The 22006-nt window shown below is 34.1% G+C and overlaps 2 protein-coding genes across 3 annotated transcripts; one reads left to right on the forward strand and one right to left on the reverse strand.

The window, feature by feature from the left end:
* Nucleotides 1–301: 301 nt before the first annotated feature.
* Nucleotides 302–19173, reverse strand: LOC119832873 (centrosomal protein of 164 kDa). Of its 2 annotated transcripts, XM_038356672.1 has the most exons (22): nt 18990–19173; nt 18246–18357; nt 17120–17267; nt 16004–16448; nt 15530–15743; nt 14956–15233; nt 14429–14621; nt 13308–14229; nt 13022–13199; nt 12470–12627; nt 12013–12165; nt 11130–11230; nt 10735–10903; nt 9607–9703; nt 8507–8578; nt 7264–7330; nt 6387–6520; nt 5859–6016; nt 3969–4118; nt 1376–1520; nt 861–925; nt 302–427 (listed from the first exon to the last, which is right to left on the reverse strand). In XM_038356672.1, exons 1-22 carry the CDS (start codon nt 19054–19056, stop codon nt 344–346), a joined length of 4110 nt encoding a protein of 1369 aa, XP_038212600.1. In that variant the 5' UTR covers nt 19057–19173; the 3' UTR covers nt 302–343. The 2 variants fall into 2 exon arrangements, with proteins under 2 accessions (XP_038212600.1, XP_038212601.1); XM_038356673.1 differs by lacking the exon at nt 3969–4118.
* Nucleotides 19174–19965: 792 nt separating this feature from the next.
* Nucleotides 19966–21711, forward strand: LOC119832956 (26S proteasome non-ATPase regulatory subunit 8). The gene is made up of 5 exons (XM_038356788.1): nt 19966–20175; nt 20274–20449; nt 20732–20939; nt 21167–21337; nt 21526–21711. Exons 1-5 carry the CDS (start codon nt 20068–20070, stop codon nt 21667–21669), a joined length of 807 nt encoding a protein of 268 aa, XP_038212716.1. The 5' UTR covers nt 19966–20067; the 3' UTR covers nt 21670–21711.
* The last annotated feature ends 295 nt before the right edge of the window (nt 21712–22006 follow it).

The raw sequence follows: 22006 nt of genomic DNA on the forward strand, positions 1-22006 counted from the left end.
GTCTTAAAGCAAAAATAATTCCAGTGTGGGAAAAAGATAGCTGTATAAATTGTCTGCCGCCATCATTCTAGGTACTTTTATGTAATAAGCATATGTGTAATTGGATTTCTTGCCTATAATCAATATGAATTAATACATAATTAATCAACTTAGTTTGAATTGTGTAAATTATTATAACGTCTTAGATTCAATATTAACTTGACTCTGCGAACAGACTATAAAAACATACACACGGATTTATATCCTACAATAAATTTAATTGCCATTGAAACTTCTTTTTATCTTTATCTTTTTTTCCAACTTGTTTGTCCGAATAATGTGCAAAAAAACGTCATTATTTGAATCACGGTGTAGTCTGTAGCCAAGCGCGTAACCCTTTCGCCTTTTCCGCCACGCTGTCTGAATTGTCTTGTATTGTCGGTTCGGGCTGTAATGAGAATGATAAATTTAATATGAAATATTTTCTTACACCACGCTATTAAAACTAAAAACACTTAGAGACTAATCAGCATATGCTGTATGTGCGAGGCAAACGCAGTGCTGATATTCAGTAGTGCTAATATTTTAGGTGGCCTTTATTAGACGTGGCATTTTTGAGCATTCATTCCATGGATTATGCCAAGAGCTGTGAGATCTCGATAATTGTGTAACTAGTCGTACCAATTAGTTTATTAAACAAACTAGCTTTCCGCCTGCGAGTTCGCCCGTGTTGTCAATGGAATTTTTCACATGAGGATGAGATCTTTTACAGTGGAAAAAGTAGACTTACTGTCTTCATAACTAACAAAAATAACATACCTAGTAATTTATATCTTCTGACACATATTTGCATGTAAAGAGATATAAAAAAAAATACTTACGGCTGATAAAGTCATCCTAGTGTGTGAAGTGGTTGGCATATTACAGGAACTAGTTTCAGGTGAAGCTGGAAGGACAATGAATGTATTAAATACGTATAAGATAGGTAGGTTTAATTTTACATTTTCTTTTACGCAACTTTGTAAGGTGTCATAAAACTGATAGGGTAAAAGGCGACGTTTCATATCACGTAAAAATTGGGAAATTTGGATACTTGCAGAATTAAATCAGGCCTGTTTGTTAAACCTGTCTATAAAGCTAAACCTCTCAACCGATTTTGGTAACAGTTGGTATTGAGATAGACTAGACCCTCAAAAAGTACTTAGTGTATTATTTGCAACGCGATTTATTCATTATATTATTAATCCGACTTTTCGAACACTTTACAGCGAGCATGACACGGGGTGACTAAGTCTTTAATTTCTAAATCATAAAATATCATAAGCCATAAAAATGATATCTTATGACTTATGATATCTTATGATTCATAAGTCATAAGATATCATAAGACGGTCACCCGTGTGCGGGCGGCGCACGTCGAGCGCCCGCCAGATGTCGCGCACGTCGGCGTGCAGCGCGCGTAGCGAGCGCAGCACGGCGCCGCCCGCCTCCGCCTCGTTGCCCGCTTCGCTGCCCGACGATGCTTCGCTCGTCGTCGCTTCCTGCAATTATTTCTTTGTATGTCACTATGTGTATTGAAAACGCATTTTCTGCACATAAAACAAACTATGTTTTAGACTGGTTATATACTAGAGCATTTGGTCGAACTAATGCTCGACCAAATGCTCTATATCTCTCAATGTAACATTCTTGCGAACGCTCTACGCTCTGTTCGGTGTAATGCATACAGCGGATGGTATTCAAAAGCCAGTAATAATAATAAAAAGTAATAAAACAGCTCGAAAGCCACTTCGATAAAATTTAATTGCGTCGAATGCTCGATATTCTGTTACAAGTCAACGCTATAGTCTAATAGTAGATAATATATTCTAATAAAGAAGCAAAAATTCCACACATAATGCATTCATGCATGGTTTTATGAAATGATGTGTGAAAACATCTAAAAGCAAGTAAAATTTTAAATATCAACAATGGAATTTTATAATATAAAAAAATTGTGAAAAGTAAATCTCCAAATACACAAATTAAATGTGGGTCACAACACAAAAATAGACACGTAATAAGTTTGCAAAATCGGTTTTTGTAAAAAATTTTTTTTTAATACGACAATTGCACAATTGCATTTGTCAATACACCATAAAGTTCACTAGCACATATTTATACATATGCATAGTACTTGTTATAATATTAACTATAACTTGCGCATTACACGTAATATTTTTAAAAGATACGAACAAATTTCTAGCAAAACAAACATTTACAATGTTTTCAATTAAACAATCATAATTATAATTGTTAGATTTAAAAAAAGCAATGCACAGAAAACGTCCAATGATGTATAACAAAACCAATTGTAAAGTAATTTTAACATTAGTATACAAATTAAGACGGATTCTCAACAATTATATAATTAAACAACAGCGTAAAAAATAAATAAACATTCACCGAGGAAATATAAAAACATACATAACATAATATAATTAAAAGAACTTGGTCTGCAAATCCATTCAATATCTGTGTAAAATTAAATTCGATGTAATTTCGAAAGGATGTTATTTATACATCATTCTAAATCACGCTCCGCGATTAAAATAGACATTAGTATAAACTTTGAAGCAACTAATGTAATAATTTATGATAAGAATTTAGTTTCTAGTTTTATAGAATTTAAATACTTAAAAAATCTGAAGTTTTTAAATAATAGAAAAAAATTGATCACAAGGCGAGATTCCCTTGGGCACATGAAACCGAAAGAGTAGAAGAAATACGATTGCTGAGGCGGGACCACGGGTGACCGAGAGGTTAGCGTTGCCATGTTTCGGCTAAATAAAGAAGGTTCGAATTTTTTCTATTCTTTAAAAAAATCTTATTATGATGAGCAGTACAATATTTAGAGAAACAATTAATCTTGTTCGTGTTTTAAATAGTTATTAAACGTTTTTTAAGGATAAGTACTTATACATAACATTAATAAAATGATGTTCTATAATGCTTAGGAATCATCTACAAAGAATGATATCGTGCATGATACAAGATCTCAACATCATAAATAACATTTAATAAAAAGTACATAAAAACAATTATTATAAAAGGCAATGAGTCGTTAAAACATTCAACAAAATATGACAGAAATGATAAAAAAACGATCTAACATCGAGAGCCAATATAAAAAATATTTTAGCGCACTGCTCCTTATAACTTTTTCAGTTTAGAAAAAGTCTACAACACTCAATGTGACTAAAATACCTTTTATAATATGAATTTCTAAAGAACATCAGAAAAGTAAACATTGAGTAGAAGTGTAAAAAAAATTACAAAATTAAAACAAAGCACTAATTATATAAAGGCTTTGTTAAAGAATGCGACACAGCAGGATTTTCCTTAGGTGTGGTACCTTTTTGGTCTGTGACAAATGATTCATATCCATAGTGCTTTATCCACTACTAAAAGGAATCTAAACCCAGTTTAGCAATGGTTTAACTTGTAACTGAAGAGAGGGTGCATCTGCTCGCTAGCTACAGTTGAAACCATATCTTTGCTAAAGCAAGCCATTGCTAAAGGTTGTTCCTTAGCGTAGAACATAAAGACAACAAAAGCGCGTAAGCATCACCTACACGATAGCAGCATTAGGACAAAGAGTTCCAAGTATCCATCCCATCCCTTAATCCGAACCGCAAGGAATTGGAACACGCTTCCCGAATCTATGTTCCAACGAGAAAAATGCCCCGGTACCTTTTTTTATAGCTAAGCAGGCAAACAAAATCTGATGGAAAATATTGTCCGCCGCCCATAACCACTCGCGCTGATAGGTGCATCACGAATGTGTTGCTGGCCTTTATATTTAAGCCCATCTTTTAATGTTTCCTTGTCGAAAACTAAATTATAGGAAATCGCGTCCCATCTCAGGCCGTATCCTAGTACAAGCGTTCATTGAGCTATAAAAGAAAGCCATCAGGTGTAAAATAGTGCACGGTGAGGCGCACGCGCACCTGCGCGGCGGGCGCGGCGTGCGCGGGGGGCGCGCGCGGCGCGAGGCGGCGCAGCGCGCGCTCGATGTGGCGCAGGCGGATCTCCTTCTCGCCGAGCAGCGCGCGCGCGCGGTGCAGCGCCACCTCCAGCTCCGTCGCCTCGCGCTCCTCCTGCCGCCCCACCACACACGCGTCACTCTCTACGCTTCGGCCTTTCGTTACAACTCTAATTCGAACTCAAACTCAAACTCAAACTTAAAACTCAAACTTAACTTAAAATTCAAAGTTAAAATTATAACTCAATCCCTATATCAAACCCAAACTCAAAACTCAAACTCAAATGTCAAAGTCAAACCCCAACTCAAACCCAAAATCAAAACACAAAGTTAACTTAAATCTCAACTCAAACTCAAACTCAAAACTCAGAACTCAAACTCAAAAGTCGAACTCAAACTCATATAGATAATTCAAAGTCACAATTCGAACTTAATATGGAAACTATTATATCAATGTAAACATTTACAAATGTAATGTAAAAAAAAACGCCAAGATACTCAATAATTACCGACATCAAAACGACGTTGTCGATCTTTGAGTATTCACAAAGTGGATATTATGTGACAAGTATCGGAACACTATCCTAAGACGCAGAACCCCCGATATTTTGGTATCCTATTGAGGGAATACATTCGACTAAGTTTTTTTAGATATAATATAAATAGAATTTATTTAAATGGTCGTGTTCTATATTTAACAATAGAACTCTTCGAAAAACAATACCAAACGACAAATAATTGCGCGCTTGAGAAATGAGCACTTATTTTGTATTAGATAATTTTTTTACGATTTGTTATCCCATTGCCATGTCTCAAGGTTGCAATAAGATTGAACTTAATACTGTTCAAAGCATTTCTCTCCCTTTTCTAAGAAACTAAATTGGTTTTGATTATGTACGTGATCCTAAAGTAGTTGGTATTGTCGATAAAAAATCGTATTCTGTATTAAACAAAAGAAATGAAAAAAGATAAAATCAAATTATCATTGTAAAAACTCAAACAATATAGTAGGATAAATAAAGGCGGATCTGCAAACATTCTTCAAAATAGAATAACTCTATACTTACCCACTTTTTGTTTCATTAAATTCTATATTACTGTTTCAAACCATGCGAGTGTGGGACAGGTTATATGAACTCAAATATGTCAATAGATTTCTCAGTTATTACATGAATGTTTAAGAATAATATGAATATTCATGAGGTAGCACAGTGCATACACCAATTCAAATTGCTATTGGTATAAAAATATAAAATACTCGGATAAATCTTTATCCTACGCTAACTAATTGTTTTGAAGTCTAATAAATACTAATTGATACGATATTCCAATAGCTACTGACGACTTACCAACATCAAATTGCATTTCTGCATCTAAAAATAATATGCTGTATTATTTATGATCCACATAAAAATGAGTAGTCATCTAGTTATGGACACTTCGAATAAACAAGAATCAAAAGTAGCCATTTACTTTTTGAGCTTTTTTATAATGCATAATTATATTTAAAAAAAAACTCTACTTTTAGATATCTTAATTCACTATCCACAGGCAACACATCACTGCGTAGCGCGAATTTAAGTCCTTTTTTCCTCCTGCTATGTAATCAAAGTTTTCTCTCAGCTTTATTAAAAAGAAACGTCAAATTACATTTCAGTTTTACAAGAGTTCAGAATCGAGCAAGATAATAGAGATGATAGAGATAGTAGAGGCGAAAGAGTAGTAGAGACGGTAGAGATATTATAGATTCTAGAAACAGTATATCCAGTATAGAGAGTGAAAACGGTAGAGACAGAGGAAACAGTATAGACAATAGAGACCATAGATAACAGTAGAGCATGTGCTTTACACTCACCGAGGGCGCTCTATGCGGGGAGAGCTCAGCGCGCGTCTCTTTGAGAGCAGCTCTACGACGTCGCAACACAGCACGCGCCCGCCGCATCCCCTCGCGCTCTACCACCGCACGGTGACGCACGAACTCTAGCTCGGGCGTATCAGCTCCACCTACTGACCCTGGAAAACGTGGAAAAATTCAATGAACTAGTTGATTATATGCATCGATTTAAAGTTAACAAATTTTCATTATTTAACATTGACAAATGTAACTGTGCAGATCTATTCGACAAACTGCATTCAAATGAGAATAAGAATCAGAATCGAATCCAGAATCAGAAAAACAACCTTATGCGAAGGATCTATCAATCTATCAAAGATTTTGAATTAATAGTTATTAGCGTCTGTGTGTTATTAATAAATGCTTTATTAATTGCACTAGTAACAAAAACTAAAACGAATTTCCATAGATATAGTTGTAACCCAGAAGAGACTACATAATATAAATTTTAATCAATGTTTTGGAAAAAGCTTTGTAAAATTATCTCACCCAGTTCAGCGAAAGGATACCGCAGGCTGTACGCGGGCTGACAAGCCAAATCCGGGAACTGATCTTCCAAATCGTCCAACTTCCTCAGCTGTTGGCGGAGCGATTCCAGCGGACTTGCCCAGCCCTCCCCGCGTCTATATAATAATTATTTATACAAATATATAGTAAATACTCAATTATATGGTGTATCTACAATAATATTATAAAAAGGAAACTTTTGCATCTTTCATGCTAAAACCACTGGACTGATTTCAAAAATTCTTTCATCGTTAGAAAGCTGCGGCTTCACTGAGTGACATGACACACTGAGGAGCGAATAACGTAGTGTATAATAAACATTAAATTACACAGAATATATGAATTTGTAGATATAATTGTCACATGCATTACCGGTTATAATTATGCAAGAATTTAATGGTTGAATATAATATCGCTCCACTTTGAATCGGGGCACATTCGTAGCGATTGTGCCTACGTGTTCAGACGTCGAATAAACAAATTCGACATCCGACCCAACTCCCCTCACATTATTCATAGTCTTTGGGCCAGTATTAATTTCCAGCACATAGCAATGTGAGAGAGAAGACCGATTCACTCTTATACGATTGTGCGTACGTGTGAAAGGGACAGATATATGAAACTTTAATATACGGCCAACTTATGTAAACAAGGTGATATCAATGCGTTCTATAATAAGACGCAGTGATGTGGTGTATGTGGTGTGGCCTCAAATAAGACATATCACTGAAAGTAATGAAAACAATTAATATAAATTCCAAAAGATGCTTATGGGGCTTATGATGAATAATTAATTCTGATTGTAATAAATTAAAATAGTTTGGTATGATAATATATATTTAAAATAAGAGCTACTCACTTGGGCGAATAATTTAATCTGGACGTTGATGCTGATTTTAATCTTGTAAATCTACGACGAAGGTGACCTGTAAAAAAAATCACATTCTCACTATAATACAATAAATGTGAAAGTGTGTTTGTCTTTCTTTCACATCGTAACGAAGCGATTTAATGATATGATAGTGTATCTAGAGATAGTTAGTAGCCTGTAGAGTGTTATAGAACACTCTTTATAGTGGCGAAGCATCTCATTCCTATTGCAATTTCCTTGGACTACGCGGGCAAAGCCGCGGTCATACACATGTAAATCATACTAACATTTAAAAGTGGAGTCCCGTGTCCCCTAGTGGGGTATGGGGCAGATGATGTATATCTGTTTCACTGATCGATTTTCTTTATGGACAAGTAGGTGATCAGCCTTCTGTGTCCTACCAGACCGAGACTTTTTTTTTTCGTCCCCACCGGGAATCGAAACCAGGACCCCTCGGTTCTAAGCTCACGCCCTAACCACTGTACCAAGGAGGCGGTCATACTTACATTTAAGTGCGCAATATTTAAACTCTTTAGTGTTCTGCATACAAAACGTAAATGTTATTGTAGAAATTGAAAAATTGTAAGCACATTTATATTATCCTGTTCGTATTCCGTCCAGATAAACAATATTAGATCGTTTTTTTGTTCTCCTAGTCGAGTTGTGCAAAGTTATTCTACTTTTTTGTTCTCCTAGTCGAGTTGTGAAAAGTTATTCTACTATCTTTAAGAATTGGTATATAAAATTGTAATAAATATGGACCTTCGAAAAACACTAATGCATTTATTTACTTTGTGTTGATATATCTCTAGCATTCGATATCGCTCTATTTCTAAATATATCATATTTTGGTGATTTCTCGTCATACCCAATCAAATGTATGGGGTGCAATGAATATAGAAATACATAAAACAAAGTAAGTTTACGATAAAAACTAATATACACGCAAATAAAAAACAAATATAAAAAAATATAAATAAAATATCGACAAAATAATTTTAAAAAGTATGCAGGTAAAAGTACATAGAAAAATATTCTTAATATATATAAACTACGTATCACGTTGTGTGTCCGCGATGGACGCCCAAACTACGCAACCGATTTTAATAAAAAATTGCACACCACGTACAGTTTGATCCAACTTACAAGAGAGTTTACATTATTTCCATTAGGTCTAACGACTACCCGGGCGAAGCCGGGGCGCGCAACTCGTATACATATAAAAACTCACCGTTAACGGCCTCTTTCGACTTCTCGTCAGCGGTGGTCGCGTCGGACGAGTCTTGGTAATCAGTTGTGGCGCCTGTGCAAATATTACGGTGTATGGTAAAACAATCTAACTAGTTTAACATTCCTTTAGCTCTGAAATTGCAAGCATATTTAAAAGCACAGTTAGTTAGACAGTGTTGGGAGAATCCGGAAACGGAGATGTTTAAAATGGACTAAGGTACCACGTATAGCTAGGCGATACACTTATTCGATATTATGGAAGTGATTTGTGATTTATATTTATGGAATAAATCAAACGAAACTTAATAATTGTGTTAACGTTTGGATTCGTCTTTATGCAGTTTTTTTTCCCCGTATGGGATATAAATATGTAATGAAATTATTAAAGAATCATAAGAGGAAAAATACGATTAGAGTTATAGTCCATTCGCGTTAAATGTTATTACATTACTGTTGGTAGTCTCATCTATGAAATAGATATATTGCAGGAAACTGTTAACTTTCTTATTTCTAGAATTCTAATTGGGTGGGAGGAGTGGCTTCACCGATAACTATTTTATTAACGCGAAAAGACTAAAGAGCGATTTAAATATATTTCCACGAGCAGAAGGCCATGCTTTCGCTTGGTTGTTACGAATTATATTGAGTAAATATTGAAGTCTCTACAAAATACGAAAAAGAAGTATAAAATACGACAAAACATTGAACTATTGAAACTGAAATATAATCAAAGCTACAATGGCTTAGTGGTATCTCTAAGTAAGAATGAGTAAATGACTTCGAAAAGATAACTCCGCTTCCATGCATTGTAAAATGAAACCTTTGTCATAGAAACTTAAATATAAACACAGATTAGTATTGCATTATCTTAACAACACTATACATTCACACGAATACATTATATACAGGGTGTCACATAAACAACAACAAACAAACAAAAATCTCGTAACTGATACTGAGGAAGTTATTTATGTGCATTGAATACATGACCAGTTCAACTATCTCCCCTTAAAGCCTGTAGTACCATGTCCCGGACACCCTGTATACATATTCTAAAAGAGAGTCACACAAACAAAAGATATTACATAGATATCAACGTACCAGTTCTTGTATGTCTAGGGGGTTCGCGGAAAGCAACGCCAGTGCGTCTATTACGAGACTGCTTCAATGCTGATGTTAAAGACGACACACCCGTTTGCTGCTAACAATAAATTCTATTTAAACATAACGTAATGGTACCTGATTGAAAATTAAGACGTTTTAACGGATTTTAAACGCGATTTATTCATTATATTATTAACCCGACAACGTTTCGAGCACTTTACAGCGAGCGTGGTCACGGGGAGACTAAATCGCGTTTTGAATCCGTTAAAAAGTCTTTAATTTCTAAATGTATAATGCTCGCGTAAAATCAAACGGATATCTGACTGACTTATCTATCAACGCACACTTAAAACAACTGGATCGATCTGGCTGAAATTTGGCACGTAGATAGCCACGTTTGGCACATGATGTTAAAATCCGCTACAAAAAGGGGACCTCTACCCCCAATAATTGAATAGGGGATGAGAGTTTGTACCATGAAAATTTATTTGGACCAGATGGGCGAAGCTGCGGGCTGTTACCCGTTAACTAGTTATTATGTTGCTAGATGAAATATTATCTACTAGCTGCGCCCCGCGGTTTCACCCGCGTCAGTCCGTATCCCGTAGGAATATCGGGATAATTTGTCTAGCTGTCTACGTACCAAATTTCATTGCAATTGGTTCTGTAGTTTTTGCGTGAAAGAGCAACAAATACACACACATCCTTACAAACTTTCGCATTTATAATATTAGAAGGATATTAGTAGCATAACATTAGTTGGATAGCAGGAAGTAGGATTGTCGGATAACAATTGTATTTTAATATTCTGTTGGATAAATAATTGTCATTTAATATACACATGTCGCTTTTCATAACTTGTCAAAATTCGTGTAGCAATCGAATGTTATAAAATGTCGAAACACTTAACAGCGTGGCGCGATCGTACGGATTGTGCCTTGATGTCTAAACATTGATTATTCTATGTTAATTAACTCTAAAAACTCTAAAAACTTTTCGTAATTTAATTTATATCCTATATGTGCATAATCCTAGGAATCTATTAACATACCAATTATTGTAAGTACATTGTTATCGTGAAATTCACATTTGAAGTCGTGAACAAAAAATGGTCCATGAACTTACATTATCTCGATTCTTCCATTCGTCATTATTATTGTCCGTTCTCTGCTGATTGCTCTCCGAGTATGACGTCTCATTGTCATTATATCTCATTGGATTATTGTTCAGTCTGAGACGGGGCGGTTCCGTTTCCACTATAGCACTGACTGATGTCTCGTTTACTTCTTTACATCTGCAATTATTGTTTGAATAATAAGATATTTAAAATTACCAGGTAAAGACATAACATTTATTTAAACATGATTTTAACACAATTTCTCTGAATAAATATTATAGAGAGATTTTTTGTCCCTTTTCAAAACGGATGGATATTCTTTAGTGCTGAATAAAATACAGAAACGAAAATTACTGAAGTATCAAAACATGCAGCCAATATTAATTAGAGAAATAATACTAACCTCTCCAAGGATTGATTAGCTTTGTGCGAATTGGACTTCTCAGTTTCCGAGCCTGTGGTCATGCTCATCTCGCGCCTCTTGTTGCGGCGTTCTATTGACATCTGCAAACGTATTACTTTAAGTCATACGTAACCAGGTATCTTCGAAATAACTCACTCCGGAAATGTCCCTTAACTACAAAACTATAGGTCAAACAAATCTCACTCTTATCAAACACTGACATGACGTAAAGCCTCTCATACTCTTTAAGGTAACGGTTGTCACGTATCCTTCACCCCACATACGTCACCGAGCAACTTCTAATTAATTCACTGAAGAAACTCCCCCTTAACAACCCAAGCTAAACCGATCTAGACCAGTAAAACTTCCTCTTTACGAACCTTAACGAAATTTTTCAACATCGCATTATTTATCTTTAAGGCAGTGATACTTGCCACACATCCAGCGCCCGTCATACGCATCTTCAAAATAGGACTATTCTATTCACTTAGGAAAGGTCCTTTAACTACTGAACTATAAGGTCAAAATAAACTACCCCTTAACGATCCAACCTTAAACGCTCAAGATCATAAAAACTTCCCCTTAACAAACCTAGCTAAACCGCTCAAAACCACAACAAAAAACTTCCCCTTAACAAACCTAGCTAAACCGCTCAAAACCACAAAAAAAAACTTTCCCTTAACAAACCTAGCTAAACCGCTCAAAACCACAAAAAAAACTTCCCCTTAACAAACCTAGCTAAACCGCTCAAAACCACAAAAAAAAACTTCCCCTTAACAAACCTAGCTAAACCGCTCAAAACCACAAAAAAAAACTGCCCCTTAACGAACCTAACTAAACTGCTCAAGATCACAAAAAACTTTCAACTTAACCCTTAACGAACCTTAACGTCATGCTTGAGTCTCGCATACTTTTCCTTAAGGCACCGATACTTGTCATGCAGCGCCCGCTCGTCGTGCCGCGCCGCGCGCTCGCCGGCGAGCCGCGCCCGCAACTCCTCCAGGTGGCACGCGTGCTGACTGCGCAGCCTTTCCACCTGCAATGACAGGAAAATCCCTTAAATATGGGGATTTTTCCCGGAAATTACTCATATAAAGTAGATCGAAGTTTCAGCCAATCTAGAAAAATAGCAGCCAAAACACCTACAATATACAACTATACTGCTTTAAAACCTATTTCGTAATCACAAAATTAGGTTTATTAACACGCTTATACTAGTTTCACGGTTTGCTTCACTTTATCGGATACCATTAATTATTATTTTGAACACTTGTCAAGGGTCGATGACAGCACAAATATATTTTTATTTCAAATATCATTTAAAATAAAAATAATCAAACCTCAGCTCTATAATCATGTCTCAGGTCCGTAATCCTAGCAGTATGTTCCTCTCTCAGTGCATCAATGGTAGTTCGATTTTCTTCGATAATACGGGATTTTTCACGGTATAAATTCATTTGGAGTTGATCACGAACTTCTGATAAAGCGCGTTCGTTTTCTGGAAAAATATAAAAAAAATAATGGCCTCTCTAAAGCTTCTTACACCGCAGAACACTTACACTCTTAAGCAGAGTGGCGCAGTGGAAGCGTGCTGGGCCCATAACCTAATAAAACGACGTTTTCTTAGTATCACTGCCGATGACAGATAAAAATTTATTCTAAAAACCATAGTTAAGTCACAGACAAAAGATTACAATTGAACGATAGTTGTCGCTAAATACATGTTTATTTGATGTTACCAGCTTAAATAAATATCTCATTCTAACAAGCTGGCTGAATAATAGTAAAATCATAAAATGCTATATTAAAATTTACATATTATATAATAGTTTTTTTTTGTTTGTTATATCATAATAGATATCCTTGATTGTTTATATATTTTATCACATTACCTATTTCCAATTCTTCCTTTTGCTCCGACAGCTTCCTAGCATAATCTTCCCGTACTTTCGCCATGTTGCTTTCGTGTTGCCTTTGCGCAGCCAATACGTCACATTGATACTTATTTTCTAAATCTCTTAGAGAATTTTCTAAAGCTTGCTGATGATTATTCTCACGTGTCGATAGAGTCTGAAAGAAGTTTGCTCTTGTTTATCATTGCATCTCATAGAAACAAATAACAGTTAAATTGAAAAAAATGTGTTTTTTTTTTACAAAAGGTGTAAAAAGGCACTATACCTCCTCCATTTCACGTTTATGTCTTTCCGTTTGCTCTGATAACCTCATAGACTTTTCGTTTAAAAACTTTTCTTCCGCTTCTCTCAACTCTGTCTGTAACTCTGCTCTCATTCTCCTCTCCTTTGCAGTAAACTCTACCCTAATCATCTCCAACTCTTTTTGAAGATTCAATTCCAGTCTTCTTCTCTCATCTGCTTTATTCCTTTCTACCATTTCTCTTACTCCCATATCTGGGATAGGCGACTTTATTTTAGGACTTTCATCTTGCGTTTCAAACTGATAAACAACAACTACATTATCTGAACTTGATTTCCCTTGAGACAACATTACTCCATCTAATCTAGGGCTTAAGCTTTTGCCTAGGCTACACGCTGAGTCGGATGATTTTAATGGCGCTATCACCGCCTTATTTAAAGGTTTAAAAGTAGATAAGGGACTAGACCACGGTTTATTTAATTCTAATCTAGGTGACCTCTCGGCACCTAGGCTGGGGGTGGGTGACAGCTTTAATTGTGGTCTCAAGTCTTTTGGAATGTCTATGCTATTTGATCTAACACTACTCTTTGGCTCGTCCTCTTTATTAGATTTCCTAGAATCTTCACTATCGGAATGTGCAAATTTTGTTTGTTTTGTAAAATCTAACTTTGGAATTTTAATTGATGGGATTGGAATGTTTAGATTTCTTTGTAGCGAATCTGTTTTCGAATACGACTTTTCGGAGGCGTCTTCAATTTTGGGTGATTTATCTTTTTCTATTTCTTTAGATTCAGTTTCTTCTACATTTTGGTTTTCATTTGAGTCATCAAGATCGTTGAGATCTAAGTTCGCGAATTCTCTGTCAGGTGAGTCAATCGACGTTTCAGATTCTATACTTTCCATCAAATTTATTGATATTTTGCTTTTCTGTGGTATAAGCGGTGATCTAAAATGTTAAAAGTCAATAATTTGAATATAGCATAAACTGCATTTTTTCTGTATAACATAATATCTTCATTAAAAACTAGCAAATTATAAATATGAGAAGATTATAACTTTTAAATATTATAAATTATCATAGGCAATATTATTATAATGGCAGTGTTAAATTCAGTTATAACAAAAACATTACGTATCATCCTTACCGTGGTCGAACTTCTTTATCAGAGGTTGGTTCGTCCAAATTAACTGGAGTTGGTTCAATATCACTCCTGCGTACTAGATCAGAAATCTTATGAAAGTTTTTCTGAAACAGCCCAGGTTTTATATAATCCGACGGTGGCGGTTTAACTAGTCTTCGACGTGGGGATGCACCTCGATTGTCACGATTTTCACTTGCTACAATAAAGAATTATTGGAAATCATATAATGATAATATTATGGTTAATTGTACTTATAACGATTGAGCTGGGAATTTGAATTGAATTGTTATTAAGACGGTACACATATTATGTATGATTTTTTTTAAATACATATATTGTAAAATTAATTATTTCTGAAACACAATATTAATCAAGTCCTTTTTACCTCTATTTATATTCTTCTTAAAATGACAATATATTTCAACAAAGCAGAAAGAGAACACACATCACCTATTTACATCGCTAAAATTATTAAAACACGCCCACATTTATTATTAAGTATATTAAATACATTAAAAATAAATACATACCCAAAGATTCCTTCTCAGATCCAGAAATGCTCTTAATCTCCCTGGGACTATCAATACGGGGTGGGATGGGGGGTCTACTAACTAGAGGGGACAGAACAATAGAATTCAAAGGCACAGTGGGTGGGTTTAGTGGTGATGTATTAGTGTTTGTGATGGGATTGAGCGGTGATGGGATTGGTGCTGGCGCACTTATGATGGAACTCTGACCGTCGTTCTGTTCCGACGAACTGTTAGAGCCGGGACTCACTGTCGGTTCGGGGAGGTTCTCCAGCTTGAATCTATGGAAATTCAAGGATTATTAAAAGAAAATAGATATACTGTTTATTGGATTTGGATAAATCTGTGTTATATATAATTTTTAAGTTTTTAAAATTAGCTAATTTTATATTCACTTAACGGTAATAATAAATAGATATTAATAAATTAGAATTCATTTCGTCTATATCGTCTATAATATATCTAAATATCGTCATATAAAAATCGTCAAAGATGACGCCCTGTAAATATAGTCTAAGGTTTTCTCAAAGTCTATTCAGAATTAAAATAAAAATAACATCTATTTATCTATAATTACCTAACACTCTTTTTATCTTCATCAAAGCTTGATGCTTGCTTATTTTTTCCAGAGACAATGTTTTCGATCCTTCTCTGAATATAGTCTGATGATTTCTCTCGTAAGATTCCCTTAGGAGGGTCACTTTTAGTTACAGAATCAAGATTCAAAGATTTCTCCGTGTCTGGACTTGGTAAATTAGACCGTGATATTCTCAGGAACATGTTACCTTTTCCTAAAATTACAAAATTAAATATAATTCACATGTACATTCAAATATTTGTGTCGAGTCGTTTTTGAAATTTAGAAAAAAGATTTCAATGAATTAAACATCTGAATTTTAAAGCGCATTTAATATACATGCGTTATAAAAACTAACTTGAATGAACACATTAAGATATAAGGCATTTTACGAAATTATCTATACATTGAACATATTTGAAACATAAGATTAAAGTTAAATTGTAGTAGTTATGCAAAAATTTGAAACCATACCTGTTAGTGGCAATCCCTTATCAACTTTAGCAGAAGACAACAATGGACTAAAATTCTCTTCAGGGCTGGACAACACGTGCATTTTCAAATCAATAATCTCTGATTGCTGTTTAAATAATGTTTTAGGCCGTTCAAACGTAGGACGATTTAGAATATCTCTATCGGATATATTTCTCACGAGATTGGGTTTAGACGATACTGGACTGTCTACGCTACGCCGTAAGGGAGAGATTCGTAAGTCACTTAGTTTTCTATCCAATCTCGATAATGGGCCTAAGGGTGGTCTTCCTAATGGACGTTTGCTACCCGCAGTTAAGGTTGTGTTCGCGTCTTTCACATCTGAAGGATGTTGATCACTGTCCGTTGTCAATTCATCTTCGTCACTTTCGACTTTAGTCTCGACTCTTTCAAGGTTTTTCGTGTTCTCTTCAGACGTTAGTAACTCCTAAAAGTTTAATTACAGAGTTTTTTTAAAAAACATTACGTTATCCGTTGGAGACAGTGTTTGCGAAATACTTTTAAAGAAAATATCCAGAGCTCTGTCTACATTTGTTTTTTTTTATTATACTTAAAATTCAAGGACAACAAATATGATTTTTTTTATGTCATAGCGGGCAACTTAGCTGGTGGTTCGCCTGATGGTAAGCGGTCACCACTGCCCATGAAGATTCACAGAGGTAGTAGTAGTAAGAGGTAGTGCCTCCGCGAATCTTCGCTGCACTGTCGGCTGCCCGCTTTAAAATATTACTAATAAGGAACATGGATTACTCTTTCGTCATATTATTGTAGAAGATACAATGTCAAATCAACACAATCTTTTACAGAAGAAACATTATTTAATAATAAAATATAGTGTTTTAATACTAATACACCTTAATGATTGAAATTTAAAATTTAATCTTGTTCGTATACAGAATATAAATAAGGAATTTTAGTATAATAATAAAAGCTCATGAAATTATTGTATAGAAATCAATCCTTGATAAGTGCAAAAATTTTGAATTAAATCTGTCCTTTTAAAGGGGGTCAGAATCGAGTCTAAAGAGGTTTGTTACATACAAAAACATACAGGTAAAGCTAATAAAAAATTAGTCAAAATATATTAATTAAACCTACCTGTACAGATGCACAGGTATCATCCAACATAGACGCATCTCTAGCTTTCTTAACAAGCTCCCTATAAACATGATCTAACGGATGTTCCCACTGTGTCTTTTTCGTTTCCTCATTGTAGTAATAATGACTTTGCAGTTTTTCATCATAGCTTTAGATAAAGTAATATTAATTAATATTTACATTCTATATTCTACAGTGCTTTTTTGGTATTGATTAGAAATAGTTTATTTTTAATTTAATAATCATATATAAAAGAAAATAATTGTAGGAATTCATATAAGATCTTTTTGCTAAAGAGAAATTAATATTTTGAGAATTAATTAGCTCAGATAGAGAACCTTTAACTCCGCAATTTGTGGCTTCTAGTCTATAACATCTCATTGATAAAGACAACATTTGTGATCAATAGTTTAACAAAATTAAGATACTTATTATACGTAGTGGTGGCTCAGTGGTGAGAACCTCGACTTCAAAATCGATAAGTCAGGGTTCGAGACCGGGCGAGAGTGCAGGAAATAAATTGATTTTTCAATTTATCTGCGCATGTGGATAACATCACCACTGCTTAAACGGTGAAGGAAAACATCGTGAGGAAACCGGCATGTCCAAGAATTAAAAGTTCGACGACATGTGACATCTACCAACCCGCACGTGGCCAGCGTGGTGGATTATGGCCTGAACCCTCATAGGAGGCCTGTATCCCAGCAGTGGGAACATATATGGGCTGATGATGATGATGATGAAGATACTTATTGCTGCAGTGAGATACTTAATTCCCATGAAAAAATATTGTGACCATGCGGGCAAAGCTACGGGCAACAGTACTAACTAGTAATATTATAATTTATGATAAATAATTAGATAATTACACTTGAAGTGGGATAGCACCCTATTGGATATGTATACCAACCAAAAAAAATTTTGATTACAATTTGTCATTATAAATTTAAGTAGCCTCAGAGATCAGGTCTAAATCATAACATCAATTGCATGACAACGTTTTATAAGATAAATTGATTTGATTTTTATTTTCATTCAAAATATAGTTCATTTACTAATTTATTTGGGACGTGATTTAGACAATTTATTTAAACAATATATCAACACCCTTCTACTTGGTACTTACTATGCTTTCCATGGTGGTGGTAGGGCTTGCATGAGCCCATCTCTAGCCAATGGCAACAAATGGGTTTCACTTTCAGGATCAATGCCAAGTTGACAGGCATATTCAGATATTTCTACAATTAAATTTAAATCTTTACATATATAATCTAATCTATAAAATTCTCATGTCACAGTTTTCGTTGCCATACTCCTCCGTAACAGCTTGACCGATTTTGATGAAATTTTTTGTGCTTATCCGATATCTACGAGAATCGGCCAACATAAATTTTTCATACCCCTAAATGATATAAGGCAGAACAGTGTTTGCCGGGTACAGCTAGTTTTTTATATATTTACACTGAAATATTTCAGAACATGGTAATTGATTTATTTCTTCTTGAAGGATTTTTATTTAAGTAGAACAGCATTCTTTTTTTTTATTTATGGTAAAATTAATACTTATCAATTATTTATGATTCATTACTTGGAAAAAATTGTGACTTAACTATATGTTCATTCTTACACGTTGTTTGTTATAGAATATTTAAGATGTTCTTTCCTAAATTCCTTAAATTAAATTTAAATAAGTAGTATTTTATTTAATTAAATAACCGATTCTAATAAGAACAAAGGAAATAAAACAGACGTAAATTTATAAAGGTAGTTATTATTTATACATATAATATCAATTTATAAATTAGCAAAAAAAAATCCTAAAAAAGTTATCGATTATTTTTATGAAATACAAAGTACAAACAAAACGAACCCTCTGCAGACGGTTGACTGTTTTCATCGAAAATTTCACGGCACGCCACTATTGATGGAGAATTCATAGTGAAAGCACATATTCTAATTCATTTTTAATGAGTTGCTTTTAATATTGCAATAAAATAGTTGAAAAGCCATTGCTTATTCAAATTGGCGAAAGACACCAACACCCGTAACCCGGCCGATTATCAGAATCGAATACCTTGAAATTAAAAATTTTGACATATCGTACTGTCAAAAAGTACACAGATAAACGTAAAGCTTACTACTATTTTCAAACAAAATAATTTAATAACAAGTTAATTAATAAGTTTGACCAAAATCTCAAAATTAGTATGGGGTACTTATAAAACAAATCAAATTTTGTTTATCTATGTTATATAGGTCTATTCACGTTCAACTTTTACAAGTAAAATATATAATTTAAAAATTTTACAATTTAATTCATTACAGCTTGGGTGTGTGGTTACATATTCTTGGGACTCTCCTGATAAGTTAAAAAAAAAACAAAACAAAAATGATACGACAGCTAAAGTAATTTTAATCAGAATATAAAATAGCACAATAAAGATAAATCAAAATTCCCTAGTAATACGCTTTTAGTTTTATTTATTACCTTTACCTAAATATTTGTACGTAACCGACTCTTTTGACTCGATTACATGCACTAACAAGTACCTATTAAGGATCCCTGACTATTTGACGATATATTATTTTCTTCTTTTTAAAACATTATTCTGGATTTAATTATAAAAAAGTTATATTATGATATTAGTACATATAAAATACGTCTTCATTTCAATTCCTCTATATGAAATGCTTATAAAAACTACCGATTACTCCATTAAAATTTTCTTTTAAAATACATGTAGGCAGAGAGAACCAAGTTGAAATGTTAGCAAGTATCTTTAATAAGTCAATATACGTTGAATATTCTATTTTTTATTTAATCTGTCTACGATTGTGTGTCTAATGTCAATTGTCGATTTGTCAAATCATCGTTGTTCTGCTAAAAAACTGTACCTACCTGTCTGAAAATAAATTTGTTATTTAAATAGAGAAAAAGACATTCAATAATGGCTTGCATCAAAGACGCCGCTACTTTATATCAAAATTTAAAAACGGAATGGGCGAAAAAACCACGTAAACTAGATAAATGCGGTGAACTTCTGAATAAAATAAAGGTGATGACTGCGCGATTCCGAATTGTTTACAGTGCATTGTTTTAAGGTTTAAAAACATTCAGATTTATCAACTCAAAAAATTTATTTATTTATTTCAGATTGCGCTGACAAATCTCACATTTCTACCCAGTAACAACACAGCAGCAAATCAAAAAGAACTGATATTGGCCAGAGATGTTTTAGAAATCGGGGCACAGTGGGCTGTGGCTGCCAAAGATGTTAAAGCTTTTGAGCGGTACATGTCTCAATTGAAGTGCTATTATTTTGACTACAAGTAAGTTCTTATATAATTTGGTTCTTATTTACATGGATTCAATGATTGTTCACTTCCTCCCACCTTCTTTGTTTGTTGTTTACTGCAATATTCAATTTTGTATTTATTGGTCATCATAACTTTTAAGACATCCACATTAAATGTTAAATTGAAAAAAAAATGATCTTTAATATCCAGTACTGTTTCATTTTTTCATTTTGCACCCTAAGATTGTACAGCATAGATTGCCATAGGCAAGCCCAAACTTTTGTCACATAATTTTCATATAAAAATTTTTTACAGAGATCATCTCCCAGAATCAGCCTTCATGTACCAGCTCCTGGGCCTGAACCTTCTATTCTTATTGGCACAAAATCGTGTAGCTGAATTCCACACTGAGCTTGAGCGTTTGCCTGTTGATGTGATCCGAGCTGATCCTTATGTGAAACATCCTTTGGCACTGGAGCAGTATCTTATGGAAGGAAGCTATAATAAAATCTTTTTAGCTAAGGTATGATACCTATTATTCAGTATGCACCCATATTTATATTACAATTGACTTCAAAGCTTGTTTTTCTAGCTTTTACCTAAGCTGTTATACTGGAAACATTGAAGAAAACTATTTTGGAGTTTAAATTTATTTGCATAAAAATAAACCTGAATAATTTAAATAAAATAAAAAAGTGATACTCATAGGCTGCTGTCAAAATACTAATATATCTACTTGTATCTCCTTAGGACAATGTACCAGCAGAGAGCTATACTCTCTTTATGGATACACTCCTTGATACTGTTAGAGGTGAAATAGCAGCATGTATTGAGAAGGCCTATCAGAAGATACCTTGTGCCGAGGCTGCAAGAAGGTTGAACTTGTCTTCACAACAGGCTGTACTTGAATATGGGAAGAAGGTAAATTAAACTTTGATTATAACATCCATAGAGCCAAAATTTTAGATAAATCCTTCTAGAGGAAGTAGTAAATATTAGTATTATGTACTTTGATGTGGATGTCAATTCTGATTTAGAACATTGGTATATTCAGTTTTAAATACAAGTTACAGTTTGTCATATTATTAACAAATTATTTGATTTATCAGCGCAACTGGGTTCTTGGACCCGACAACAGTTATCACTTCAACACCATAGAAGAAACCTGTGCAGCTGCCGCTGGCGTATTCCCCTCATCAGAACTTGCAGAACAAACCATTGAATATGCTAGACATCTCGAAATGATTGTGTAAACATTGAAATTAGTAGTAATAAATTTGCTTTCTATAAGAGAATCTTACCATATTATTTGTGACTTTCAAACCCATATGTTATGATGCATGACATGATACTGATTGAACTTTATGTTATTAAATATGTTCAATAATCTCAGCTCAAACCCACCTGAGTTGACTCAGGAAAAAAAATAAAATGAATTATAGCATGTGACAGATTCAGTAGATCCAGAGATTATCCTCTGTGATGTCCCAAATTCAGAAACTGTACCTCTTTATGATATTATTATAAAGAAAAATAGACAGAATAGTCTTATTCGTTAAGAATACTTTTTGTTCATCACTACTTTCCTTT

Source organism: Zerene cesonia, chromosome 16 (genome assembly GCF_012273895.1).
Source record: "Zerene cesonia ecotype Mississippi chromosome 16, Zerene_cesonia_1.1, whole genome shotgun sequence".
Classification (NCBI taxonomy): Eukaryota; Metazoa; Arthropoda; class Insecta; order Lepidoptera; family Pieridae; genus Zerene; species Zerene cesonia.

Bases quoted from the DNA above. Each gene is read 5' to 3' on its own strand.
- LOC119832956 (XM_038356788.1), top strand. From the start codon at position 20,068: ATGGCTTGCATCAAAGACGCCGCTACTTTATATCAAAATTTAAAAACG. The intron at 20,176-20,273 runs GTGATGACTGCG...TATTTATTTCAG, and splicing joins AACTTCTGAATAAAATAAAG to ATTGCGCTGACAAATCTCAC. The intron at 21,338-21,525 runs GTAAATTAAACT...TTGATTTATCAG, and splicing joins TACTTGAATATGGGAAGAAG to CGCAACTGGGTTCTTGGACC.
- LOC119832873 (XM_038356672.1), bottom strand. From the start codon at position 19,056: ATGAATTCTCCATCAATAGTGGCGTGCCGTGAAATTTTCGATGAAAAC. The intron at 11,231-12,012 runs GTTCGTTAAGGG...ATACGTTTGCAG, and splicing joins GACTCAAGCATGACGTTAAG to ATGTCAATAGAACGCCGCAA. The intron at 10,904-11,129 runs GTTAGTATTATT...CAATAATTGCAG, and splicing joins GCTAATCAATCCTTGGAGAG to ATGTAAAGAAGTAAACGAGA.